The sequence below is a fragment of the Triplophysa rosa genome, unplaced genomic scaffold (assembly GCF_024868665.1).
Source record: "Triplophysa rosa unplaced genomic scaffold, Trosa_1v2 scaffold100_ERROPOS85584, whole genome shotgun sequence".
Lineage (NCBI taxonomy): Eukaryota > Metazoa > Chordata > Actinopteri > Cypriniformes > Nemacheilidae > Triplophysa > Triplophysa rosa.
In genome coordinates, this window is record NW_026633974.1 from 14,037 (window position 1) to 28,319 (window position 14,283).

Here is a 14,283-nt window from a genome sequence, read left to right on the forward strand (position 1 = left end):
AAAAGGGACATAGTTGTTTAATTTAACTATCTTAAAAAAACAGGTAAAAATTAAAGGATAATAGACGATGTCCTTATCTTCATACATGCGCTTTACTCCTGTCCAGTTGGTGGGGGTAATGCAACATTAGCTGGCTTGCTAACCGGCTTAAAACAATAGTAGAAGAAGAAGAAGAATCTAATTGGTCCATGACATGACAGTCTGCACAGAGCAGTCTATAGGGTTGGTTTAGGGGTGGGATTAAGAGGTTAGGCCCAATCATACATCAGTGTTTTCGTACTATTCTATCCGAGGACTGGCGGGCCATTGTACTTACTCATCCCTTTAGTGTTTCGCTTTCTTCCTGAACTTTCTGCAGCATTCTACAGAGCGCAGATATTAAGACCAAATGGCAACCAGCAGGTGGTTAATTTACTTTATTTAAATGCTTTTCTTACTACAATTGTTCAATAATGTCGTAATCAATATCGAAATGCGTGTGGTTTGCAGGAGTTTCCCTGATAGTTTTATTGACGAGCATCCGAAGACGGCTCTTGAGGTACTTCTCAGTTTTCATTACTTTTACATGATTGTCGTTTATACAGTAGATATCATTTAAAAGATGTCATATGTTATTTCCCTCAAACACACAGCTGTAAATTTGAACAACCGAATTAGAAACGGATCGATGGCCTGCGGTTCACGTCGTAAATCTGTGCATATGCGTAGTATTTAGCAGATTTGGATTGTCACAGGCGAATTATATTTTATATTACAATACGGTGTATATTTTCAGGAATGACAAATCTTTACATTTATTACAAGTGAATTCTGTTCACATTTTCTATTGTTACAATTTACAGTAAGTCTGTATTTTCTCAAAATTGTAAATGCATTAGCTATCATAATATAATAAGCAGTACTTCTGCAGCATTTATTGATCTTGAGTTCATTTCACCGTTTAACTTTATTTATTCTTTTTTACAATCAAACGTAATTGTTAACATTAGCTAATGCACCATGAATTAACATACATAGTTGTTTTGGAATTAACTAACAGTAACCAGGATTATTACACGCTGAAAACTGTAATGCGTATTGTTCATGTTTGTTAATGTAAGCAAATACAACTTTTATTGCCAAGTATTACCATTATTATTATTATTTAGCTTTACAATCATTTTAGTACATATTGTAGTGACAAAAATGTTGGGCTTGCTCACTGGGAGGCTGCTGTTATCAGGTTTAAGACTTTGCACTTGAATATTATCATCATACTGAGACTAAAATCGTAATGATTCGTTGATTTTGAAAATCGTTGATTTTGAAATATATTCATGCATTTCGGTCAACACGATATAATTCCGATAACGATATAAACAATATTATAATTACGAATTATCTGTTGGACTCCTATAACCGAGCACATTACTCCACCTGCATTGGCTTCCGGGTAAATATCGAATTAATTTAGAATCCTTCTCCTCGTTTATAAAGCACAATAATTTGGCTCCTCCCTACTTAGCCGAACTCCTTCGCAACTACAGTCGGACTCGCTCTCTCAGATCATCTGCTGCACTTAATCTTGTTCTTCATCGAACGTGCACTACTATGGGTGCTCGAGCTTTCAGTCATGCAGCTCCTTACTCTGGAACTCGTTACCGCAGGTCCTTAAAAGTAGCGAAAATCAGTGTGTTTTTAAATCTTGTCTTAAAATATACTTTTTTAGGCAGGCTTTTTTGTAATTTTGTATTAGTTTTGTGTGGTTATTTTATGCTTGTATTTAGCCTGTATTAATTGTCTTTAATGATGATTGTTGTTATTGTTGACTGTTTGCTGTACCGTGTCCTTGAGTGTCAGTAAGGCACCTATAAATAAAATGTAGTAGTAGTAGTATTACAAAAAGTAAAATGTAAGATAGAAGTTGAGAGAGCCCTCTGATATGAACAATAAAATGCTGATCAAAATCGTTCTAGATGCCAGCAGTGTGCAAAGCTACATATGATTATTAGAATAAAATATTTTTGTATAGGACTGTGCCCTTACCTTGTGCAAGATTCAATATTAGAATCATGTTTACCAATAAAATTAAGAACAACTTTTCTAAATGTGCTTCAAAGCATAATTCCATAACTTCAAATGTGCTTTAAAGCATTGGCATACTTTCAAAGCTCTACAGGGGCACAGGCCTCCCATTACTTGACACTTTTTTCTCTTGACATATTCTTCTAAATGAATAATTTTCAATTATTAACGTCCACTGAATTTTTTGTATGATTGTATTTCCTGTTTTTTTTTTTTGTCAAAAACGTTGTACAAGATCTGCCATGCTCTCCTGCAAGCTGACGTTAAGAACCGTTTTCATTTATTTCAGTGTCTTTTTTCAAATGCCCTATACAGTGTGCTTCAGTAAGCTATAAAAAACTCCTCGAAATTGACATTGAGAACTGTTTAAACTTGTTTGTGTTTATTTTCCGAAAGCAAGCATTTGTAAGTTGCAGATCCGTTTTGTAAATGAATATACGGACAAAATGATCAATATTAAACTTCGCCCGTGTTTACACATGACTTATTTTTCGAAGCTGCTAGTGTCTGTTTTACATTATAATCCTATGGAGTAAACCGTGTATTTTTTCTTTTTTAATGCCAGCTCCGGCGTCTTTTTCTGCCGCTCAGAGCGTCTTTTGAGGCTCTCTGTTTGTAATTCAAATAGACTTCCATTACGTTGTCTATCTCTTTCTCTGGGCTGCCTTCGTGCACAGACGCTGACGATGAAGTCATGGCGTTTGGCTGCTGTTTGTAACCAAACGCTGCCAGCGTTTTATTTTACTAAAAAAGCGCCTTGGTCAAATTTTACTTCTCAAAAAAGAGGGTTAAGTGTGAACACGGGCTTAAACTAGAGATTTATACTGTGGCAAGATGGAGTGGTGCTCCATAGCACCAGTAGCCCCTGCCGCGGAGCAGAGCGAGGGCTGAGACCCGGACGTGCAATGTCCTAGCTTTCCTGTAGCTCAGTGGTAAGAGCATTGCGTTAACAATGCAAGGTTGTGGGTTCGATCCCAGGGGATTGCACATACCTATGTATAAATGTATAGGGTAATCATGCAATGTAAGTCGCTTTGGATAAAAGCGTCTGCCAAATGCGTAAATGTAATGTATATTGAAATGTCGAAAATATGTTTAATAACTATATCATCGTTATAATTAATTTTATCGTGATTGTTATTGCATTATCGTCCAGCCCTGCAGCAATGCTAATCCGTGCAATCCATGATGTTATTGCAAATTCTCTTTTGACTTGTTGATAATATATCCAAAGCATCTGTAGCTCATCTTTTGTAAGATCTGCAATAATACCATAAGAGTTGTATGCTATAATATTACATGGTATGTAATGTCTGTAAGATCTGCAATAATACCATAAGAGTTGTATGCTATAATATTACATGGTATGTAATGCCTGTATATGTGTGTACATATGTATATATTAGATACGTATGTGTGTTTATTTATTTTTCCTTACCTTCTCAATTTCTTATTACTTTTAAGATTAGATCTTCGTGTGTTCAACATAGCCTGTTTTCTTTTTGTTCTTTTTCCCTCTTGTACAGCTGCTTTGATGTAATGCAAATTGTTAAAAGCATTTAAATAAATATAAAAATAAATTTGACTTGACATCAGAAATAAGCACAGGAATTTATGAAATACTTATAATGAATAGAATGCATTTTTTGGAAACATTCTCAAGATACACATTGACAACTTACTGATAATTGTCTAAAGGTTTGTAATAGGAAGGTTGTATTCAAGTAGGGCTGGGCGATGTGTTTTAAAAAAAGTATTGATAATCGACTTTAAAATCATCGCAATGTCCGATAATATTAGGTGTGTTTGACTTTCAACGTGACATTCAACGTTGCGCAGATGTTTGCCGTGCTGATGTCATACGCCGATCAATCTGCGCATACGGAGCGGGAGGGAATTTGTACCTGACCCGCCAAGTGCCAAACAAACACGCACGCAGGCACACACACAGGCACGCCACGTGCACACACCAGTGATCAGAATCAGAATCAGAAGAGCTTTATTGCCAAGTGTGCTTGCACACACAAGGAATTTTCTTTGGTGTTGGAAGCTTCTAGTACAGACATTCAACACAATGACAATACAATATAATACGATTTACAGTCTAAAAGATTCTAAATTGTGCATTTATAAAATAAAGACTATTTTACAGAAAATGGGGGATAATAACATATAAGAGACATTGTACAGGGTAGTATATAGTAGAATAAACATATTAACAGATTGAATGCAGTGACTTGTTTCATCAGGAAAAGCGCGTAGATAAACCATAGCTTTTATGCAGTAGAAAACTGTCGCCGCGAGCTTGAGGTTTTGCTTCGCCAACGCAGCTCGTCTTTCTCTTGGTCTATCTCTGCAGCAACCGCCAGAATACAGCAGCACATTCAACTGACCGAACAAAACAGCATTTCCAAAATTCTGTCATTGTTACTGACTGCCTGAGCATATGAACATGAACATTCACGATAAAGACTACATTGCATGATAATGTTATAACTAGGTCTGGGCGATATTGACCAAAATTCATATATCTGTATTTTTTTTGCTGAAAGGCGATATCCGATATGTATATCGATATTTTCTACCAAGTGGAATAAATGTTTACTAGCAAGTCAAAGCCTCATGTGAGATGTCACAATCACCTTTATTAAAATGGCTTGTGAAAAGAAATTCAATGACAGGTTTTTTTTCCCTATTTGAAAACATACAGTGGCACACCACTTGCTTAAAACATGTAAATTGTAAACAAAAATTATAATAACAGGGTTTTTCCTGGCTCAAAATGAGGCTGAGGTGGTGCCATCCTGATCTTGTACACACACGTAGGCCTACCGTACCTTTACGGTAAAGTGTGGTTCACTTTAAATGATTCAAGGATCTCTTATATTCGCTAGTGACTGAAAAGTTCAATAGTTTAAATGAATCGATTCAAATGAGTCATTCGTGTGCAAGTCGTTCTGAACGCAATGTGCGTTCATACTGCCGAACTCGCTGTGTACATTATACGCTGATTCAACGATCCAACTGCACAGCTAAAGACATTACAATGATGTACGTCATGTTAATTTAATCGATTTCAAGAAATTAAACGTACTTGGATGCAAAACAAACAGCCGTGAAACACAGGCTGGCTCTTGTTCTGCAACTCTTTCGCAGTGTGCTGATAACGAAACAGCTTCTCCACTGTGGTGTAATGTCGCAACTGCAGTTACACTGACAGCTTAATGCGATCGTTTCCCACTCCTTCATTTGCAATATAAGCATAACATCTAAGATATACTTGTATTAAATCCTTTAAATGTGCTGTTGTGGTTTTGGCCAAAAAAACTCCTGGCAAAAGTCTTTTTGAAACTCATGGCGACTGTTAAAAACACATTAGACACCACTTACATGCTTTAAAGGTAAAAGTGTTACTTTTTCCTGTCAATCCATGTGGATTTTGTCCGTAAAGAATGCACTGTCGCTTTAATTGAGCGTTAGCAGCGCAGCAAAAATAGACTCTGCGCCGAAATGATCGCTGCTTACGCGACGCTTCTGCTCCGCGAGCACGCGCTGCTTACGCGTGCAGTATGAATGCCCTCATCTGTTAACATGTGTGCCGAAAAAAATATGCTCTGCTTACGCATGCGGTGTGAAACGGTGAAATGTGAGACTATTCGTTATTGGACTAGGAAGACACATTTTTATTAGTCGATTGTCTGCTTATTATTTTAAGTGTATACGCACCACTTTAGTCGATCTAACACTACCGTTCACATGGATAAAGGAATGCTATTATATGTTTATTTGTTCAAGGGTGTAAGAGTAACATGGTGGCTAAAAATGAGGAATATGCAATCCTTCGTTTGCCAGATCTGTTAAGCACATATGCTGCATCCCTCCGCCATCTGTGCGCTTCTAAAGGCAGCCGCATCGCTTTCTTTGTGTGCGGGAAACAGCTCAGTTTTCCGGCAGTGCAGACAAACTTTGGTTCCTGCGACATTCCAAAAAGCTAAACGTGGCTTAATCCATTAAGATCAAATTCAGTATACACCTTAAAAATGAGTATTATGTAAAGCATGGGTCTTCAACTGGGGGTCCAATGGGTCCGCTAATTATTGTTTACTCAGGCAACTGTTTACTCAGGCAACATTTTGTTAAAAATGTAGAGCATGGGTACAGGAATATTACACCAGTGTTCTCTTTAAGATGCGCACTTGCGTGGCCGCGCAGGCTCATTGAAGCTCCTGCGCATTGCAATTTTAACCTGGGTGCAGACAAAAACATCCATTCAGGCAGCAGAAGCGATAGAAGAAATGTCTGCATCATAAAAAAACGTGTAGGGCGAAAATCAAATGAGTACCTATGTCTTTCTTTCAAGACTGTAAGTTTAGAATCAGTGCATTCTCTTTCTCTCTTCCGATAAGTGCAGAGTACGCATGACAGGAGTTGCGTGCAAATAAAGTGCATTTTCATATATTTCTGAACTTCTGTTCAAATTTGTTAAAGCTGCAAAGCGCTAATTTGACAGACAAATGACACCACACCGCTTCTGCATTGTAAACTCTGACAAAACTATCGTACGTGTTTAAAATCAATGAAACGCGCACCGTGTACTTATGGTGCCCATCAAACTAATTGCCCCAAAAATAACGCGGACTTGTTGAATGTTGCTCTCCTTAGTCTGATATGATGCTCTGCAGAAAAAACTCTTGAATTTTTGTGTAACAGCTGCTATGATGCTGATCCACGAGAAAGACAACGGAGCTCAGAATTTCAAAATAGCTGTGTGTTCTGCACAGAAAAGCTGAAAAAAAAGAATTCCACTTAACAAACGGCCTGCTTTTACAACAGAATGCATAACATCTGTACTGATGTCTTTCGCATCCAGAGACAACCTCTACCTCCACTAGAATAGTCTTTGTGCCATCAACCAGGGTCAGGCATCTCATTGAAGCCTTAATAAAAACTAAGGTTCAGGACAAGAAGTTTTTAATTGTCCATCTCACAGTAAACTGAAAATGTAATTTTGCTGCAAATAACTTAAAATAATCAAACAATCTATATTAACAATAAAAATAATACACAGAAAAGTTTGTATGTGGAACAATATCATGCATAATAGTGCTAATGTAATGTCTTAACATAATATTGCTGTGACAATAAGGGTCGTTTCTATTTAAATAGCTCCATGTGTTTAAAAAATGAAGTCAGAGAGATGTCGGTTTTGCCGGTTGTTGATTTAAATCCAGCTGTGAAGTATAACAACGCGCTTAAGCAGTCACGTCACTTGAAAATAAGTGAACGGTGTCCCAATGAGAAGGGAGCCAGGGTCCTTACCAGTGCCCGGACCCGTGTACACCATATACTGATTCACGATCTCGGGAGCAAGGGAGCTGATCGAGACACAGCCTTAGTGTTTTGGAATGTCGCAGGGAAATAAGTTTGGCCACTTTTCCCAGCTTGAGCACTTAAAATTTATATTTTAAAGGCTCATTATAATGGTTTTGTATAGCTCTGTAATTTAGATCAATGTTAGGAATGTTACATGAAACATATTTTCATACATGAAGCTTAAACCATCATCTGATGTCCCCATTGCACATGTTAGAGGTCGCGTTAACCGAAAATTCCTCGTCATTGACAGAATATTTTTACCAGTGATGGAAAAATCTGAAGGCTGTCCTTCAATTTGACGGATTACAATAAGGGCAATTTATAACTCCCCGTTTTGTCATTTCCCTTCATTAGATTGTGATCATAGGCTACTACCCCTGCTCGCGAAGGGATGTGGGTTTCCTTAGCTTAACAATGCCTGGTCCGTTTTGGAAAACGTGCGTGCGGTCAGCGGAGACTCATGGTGCAGATGTATCTGTCAATCAGCCTCTGCGTCGCGTGCACGCATACACACAAAGGCGCTTTGTGGTGCAGAGTTTTTTCCTTCAGAAAAGCGACTAGCGTCTTTTTGGATAAACCTTAACTTTCAGTGTGTGGGAAAAATGTCTCTCTTGGCATCTTCTCTGTTCGGTGAGCGGCAGAAGAAACACATTCATGACCAAACCGCAGCTTACTTTTGAGTCAGTGAGTACAAAACACCATTTACAAGCACCTGTCATAGTTACTGACTAGACATATGAACATAAACATTTGTCTGTAATTTTTATTTTATGTCTGACAACAGAAACATTAAATGTATAAATAAATATAAACAACAATGGCTTTATTGGGCATTCAGTTGTATTAAAATACAGCAAGTTCCGAGAGTAAAGTATAGCGTGATGATGTCATACGAACATACTAATTACCACGTAATTCCACCTTGCACCATAGTGACAGGTATCAATAGATTATGACAGATTTTTTACGAGCATCAGACTATAAAAATGTCTAGTGCAACCTCTGGCCCATGTATATTTAAATATTTAAATTAATATCATAAACGTGCGAATAGTCGACCAATGGCCTAAATGAACGACTACTAGTCTACTAAAAAAATCTCTAGGGTTTGTTCTTTTGACAGCAGCTAGTGTTTATTATAAGTAAGGTTTGACAAAGTTTTCCACGATTGCTGTCACTGAAAATTTTGATTTGACACTGCAATTCAGGAGTGACATGCCTTATTGCCTCCACAGCGCCCCTAGTCTGAAAGTGTATAGATTTAAACCTTCGAATGCGCAAAAACTAACAAAAATTGACACACTGGTAAAGTCTTGGCAGACTTTTAATCCATGGTCCTTTGTGACTACATAACACCCCTGACCATTTCAAAATTTGCTGCGGTAATCACAGATTCTTTGGTTTTGGTAGGGACATTGTCCTCAACATGACAAACACATTTCCTACTCATTTTCGTAGCTCCGGCCAACAGGAAGTTGGTTATTTAAACAGGGTTTTTCCTGGCTCAAAATGAGGCGGAGGTGGTGCCATCCTGATCTTGTACACACGCACGTAACGTTGGGCGTACCTTTAAGTGGCTTAACCAAAGTGACTTTGAGTTTGACATATTAAAAGTTCTAATAAAATTAGATAAAAATGACAATTATTAAGTTATATAAAACATTACTTTTATTCAACCAAACAGAAATGTTTTCTTAATCAAATAAAGCTTTTTTATCATTTCAACTAACTTTTCAGCCCACAATAGCCAACTGAATTAACCAGTAGGGGTGGGCGGATCGATCCTTGAAGTATCGATACTTCCGATACTGAGGTTGTATCGAAAAGGATCGATCCTAACATTAAAATATTGATACTAATGTGTTTTTAGTTTTACTCCTGATTTTATTTATTTACTAATGTAGCTAATAATTGTATAATGAAGAAAAACTATTTCCCATACACCTAGTTTTGCACATGTTGCTCCTCCCTGCCCTGCTGTGTTTTGTAGTCCGTGACCAAGCGCAAGCACGCAGACGCTGCTGCAGCCAGCGAAAAGAAGAGGAGCATCGTGTGGAGTTTTATCACCTCGGTGAATAAAAACACTGTGAACTGCGTTGTATGGCAGTGGGCCTTTGGGGGTAAAAAGCCAAAGATTGAAAGTACTTTATTATTTAAGCACTTTATTTCCTTTGTTTCTCAATTGTGTGCACTTTGTTTATAAATTCACTTAAAAAAGTGTAATGAAACGGAGCAATGTTAATTTGTTCTATTATTTTCTAAACATAACACTGAACAAAAATCTTTGTTCTTCAGTAATAATTTTGTCCACTTTGTTTTTTTTTAAAGCTATAGAAGTAGTGGCCTAATGTCGCAACTGCAGTTACAAATGACAGTTTGTTAAATGCATGCAGCATTTCTTGTGAAGACTCGCAACATAATTTTGGCGAGAGCCTGAGGTGGCACGACATTTGACGGAGGTGGACGCCTCCAATTTCTCTATGCAGGAAAAACCCTGTACATGTAACTATCGCAATATTTTTTTTTCGATAGTGTTTCGATAGTAGGGATCATTTGCTCATTTCGGTTAATTTCCCTGACATGTTCATGACATGTTACTAGGCTTGGTCATCATTGGTCAATGCTTATTGGTCACTGAGTAAACTTGTTACTTTTGATTTGCAGCGCGCAGAATCCATTTCAAGTTGTTGTTTGATTGATGTCATTTCTGCCTGGTGCGTGGCTTGTCCAATTGGCTACTTTCTGCCCGAATGCATGCCTCAGTTATGTCAGCGGTCCTGTCCTGTTACTTATGTTGTCCAGGGGTGTTTTTGATGATGGTGGAGGCTGGTGTTGTCTAATGTTTATAACCAGTGGTAGGCCTACTTAATGGTTTTCTGGAAGTGCATAAACTGTTGAGAGGTGGATAATCTATTTCTGACATGTGTTGCGGGAATATGGGCATTGTCCCTTTAAGAAGCATGGGGTTTGTAGTCCTGGCCGCACTGAATGATGGGAAAAGTAGTGCGGGTGCGGGGTATTCAAGTATGTGAGAGAAAAGTAGCAGACGGAGAAAAGGAGAGTAAGCTGCTTTAGAGGTTTTGTTGTTTTCTTTATAAGTTCGTGAAACCACCCGGGTGTTCAAGTGATTGTCAAATGGTATAGTGATGGATGGAGCTTTTGCTGACGAAATTAAACAACGTGCTTCGTAATAACTTTGTCGGCTCATCATTGTGAGAAATAAACCAGAGCAAACTGTTACAGCTAACATTATCAGCGATCGGAGAGGCGGATTAACAAAAAGGTAACACATGTCAGAGATGGGTAAACTGCATTTATTTGCGTTTAGGCTCCACTACAGCCCTCGCTGTGTGTGATTGTGCTGGAGTAGAGAGAGGGCATAACTTTACCCCACCCCTTTCTGCCTTTTATTATCGTCTTCGTGTGTGTGACTGAGAAAACTGTGTGCATAGGGCTGCCACATAGCCTCGACTAAGTGACATGATAAGGAAATTAACAACAACAAGAATAAATAAATAAAAAAAACGTGTTTCGTTTTTTTATAGCATTTCTGATGTGTTGGACTTGACTATGATGTCGCCACTGCGTCAAAATATTTCTCAAACGGCAGTGCCCCGCCGCCAATGACCCAATGCCCCTCCAGTAGATCTGCTCTGGCGCCGACTCTGGAAATCACCGGTTGCGCCGTTTTCTTATTTCCAAAGCGCACAGGCAGCCGATGCTAAGCATCCATGAGATAAGTACAGGGTGTCCGCGGATCCTTAAAATGTCTTAAAAAGTCTTAAATTCCATAATGTCAAAATAAGGCCTTAATTAGCATTAAAATGTCTAAAATCCGCGTTTCCAAGGTCTTAAAAATGCAATCGAACCGACACCGTAAAGAAGATTTTATTTTCGTTTTAAAATCATGTACGTATATTTGTCACGCAGAACAAAATAGGCGGAACCAACTAACAAATAACACGTTCACGGGGGGTTCGTTAGGTGAGTGGAGGACATTAGCACATGGAGAAAAGTTTGAGCTTTAGCCATGGGGAAGTGCAAATTTGTTGCTATGAAAGTGGTCTTAAATTTCATTCTGCACGGTATTAAAAAGGTCTTAAAAAGTCTTAAATCTAACTCTCAGAAACCTGCAGATACCCTGTAAGTATATGTAAAGGATAAATTGATGGCTAGCACCGAAATTCCCTTGCAGTAGCTCCGCTATTAGCTTTGCTGAGCCGTAGACACGCCGGGAAGACAGAGAATGTCACAGCGCATTGTGAGCGCAATTGTCCCGTGTGTACATTTAAAAAAAAGAACTTGAGCAAGGCTGCCAGTGGCACTCCGTTTGGAGGAGTAAAGCCCTGACAAATGTGTTTTCAACTTTATGCACACATTGCGCAGACCTAACACGAGAGCAATTAATGACAGACGCTTTCTCTTGCGGTACACACCTATCGGTCTGAGCAGCGCTGCTTGATGTCCGACAAACCAAATATATTGACAAGTTTTGGACACGGTGACACACAGGGCAGCATGTAATCGTGTGTGGCGCGCCCCCGTATAATTTATTTTTCATACGGCGACAGCCGAAGCTAAAGGAGGAATTTAAGCAGACTCATGCCCATCATGCATTCAAATCATTAAATTTGGCGGTTGGCAATCAAACTACGTTCTGTGCCTGAGCAACAAACAAATATACTCAAAACAGTTTTCTAACCTGATAAAGAAATGAAACGAAATATAACTTTTTAACTGTTTATTTATTCTAAACTATTGTAACAGTTTAAAAAGTGATGTTTTAAACATTCACATCATTAATTGAAATTTGTGCTCCAGCACATTTGGCTATCAAACTATGCGTTCTGCACGTGAGCCACAAACATTAACAATTTAAATTTTTAATTGTGTTCAAAATATTGAGATATGTAACGTATTGTGAACCCAGCATCGAGATATGTACCGAATCGTGAGCTGAGTGTATCATTACACCTTTAATACATTATGTGTTTAACTTCGAATTGGACATGTTTGGCTTTGTGAGATGATCACATTAGATTAGAGGGCTCCAGACAAAAAAAAGCAGGTGCCAAATTATTTTTTTAAGAGCCATATAACATGAACTTGCAAGTTTTAATAAAAATGGTTTTAGTTAGCCTGTTGTTTGTAAATCTTCCCTCTCATAGGTTTTGCTCACATAAAGTTTTTCTTTCAAGTTGTTTTCCCTCATAAGCAGGGTCATACGGAATATGCAGATTTTTTTGTTAATTCCACCCTAAAATTTTGGAAAAATCTGCAGAATTCCACAGAATAGTTTAAAATGTATAGTTAAAAATATTTGTACACAAATATAAATATGTGTAAATGTGTTCAAATAGTCTTCAAATGCTGCCTGTCTATGCATTTAACTCTTTCCCCGCCAGTCTTTTAAAAAAAAGTTGCAAGCCAGCACCAGCGTTTTTTAACATTTTCACTAAACTTTATGGTTCACAGTACATTTTCTGTAACAAATATATGGACAAACAATATCAATGAACAATATCAATATATCAACAATATCAAATGAAAGAACAGAGTCTCTGCTTCTAAACAGCTTGATTAAAGTCTCTGCCCAGATTAGACTCAGAACAATGATTAAAAACAGATAAAATATATACGTTCTAGGTTCAGAGATTCTGTAGTTTTTCCAACGGTGTGTAACAGCGCCACCTGCTGTACTCTCAACTCTCAACTTTATTTATATAGCGCTTTTACAATTTCCATTGTTACAAAGCAGCTGTACATGAGACATATTGACTATAAGCAAAATAATTAAAGTTGTACCTGCAGAAACAAGAAAAGGTTGAAAACACAGAAGACAGACATACCCACATACAAAACACTCCACACACACAATATGCACACGTACTAACACACATAGACATGGAGACACACACACACGGATGCGCACGCACACACGTACGTACACACACACGTACGTACACAGACAAGTGCGCACACAAACACACACACACACACACACACACACACACACACACACACACACACACACACACACACACACACACACACACGCTCAGTGAGAGCACACATTTAGGATAAAGGAGAGAGAAGCACAGGTCAAATATAACAGACTATAAATTCCTATATGCAATATTAATTAAGTAAAACTTTAAAATTCTAAAGCAGCCCCCCCGGTCAGGCAGATAGTGCAAAAACAGTATGCAAACGGTGGCGAGGAACCCAAAACTCTAATGGAGAAAAAAAACCTCAGGAGACCCCAGGCCCAACCAGGGGATTCCAGTTCCCCTCTGGCAAAAGCTGCTGCCTCTGCACAAGCTCCAGAGACTTGCACAACAAGGCTAAATAAAATAAATAAACTTAATAATAAAATAAATTATATTTTAAGATTATCATTATAATCTAATAGCATTTGAAATTTTGTGGTGAAGACATGTCAAGAGACCGCGTCCTTCTTTATCCAGCTCTATCATCTCAGCTCTTGTCAGGTCCCCACTTCCCATTCTCCGCTCTACCATCAGGTCAGGCCATGAACTGCATCCTGCTCGCTGTGGTAACCTTGGAACAATGAGACAAGACTGGCTGAGAGTAGAGTACTGTTCTGACTCTTTGATGCAACAAGTACATCAGTTGTGTTTTTGGTTCCGGTTGATCTAACTATGCAGCCTAAACCCTCGAAGATTTATATTATGGAAGAGTAGTGTATGCAAGATTAAAAAGATGCGTCTTTAGTCTAGATTTAAACTGACAGAGTGTGTCTGCCTCCCGGACAGTGCAGGGAAGACTATTCCAAAGTTTAGGCGCTAGATAGGAAAAGGATCTACCACCTGCACTTGATTT

The 14,283-nt window shown here is 38.3% G+C and overlaps 1 protein-coding gene across 1 annotated transcript in view; it reads left to right on the top strand.

Annotated features, from left to right (window-relative positions):
• Positions 1-218: 218 nt before the first annotated feature.
• Positions 219-14,283, top strand: part of LOC130549332 (protein SGT1 homolog) — a 62,200-nt gene continuing 48,135 nt past the window's right edge. The window contains exons 1-2 of the mRNA XM_057326524.1: positions 219-402; positions 490-538. Of these exons, the coding sequence (XP_057182507.1) occupies positions 389-402; positions 490-538 (63 nt within the window). The 5' untranslated portion in view covers positions 219-388. The remainder of the gene's footprint in view (positions 403-489; positions 539-14,283) is intronic.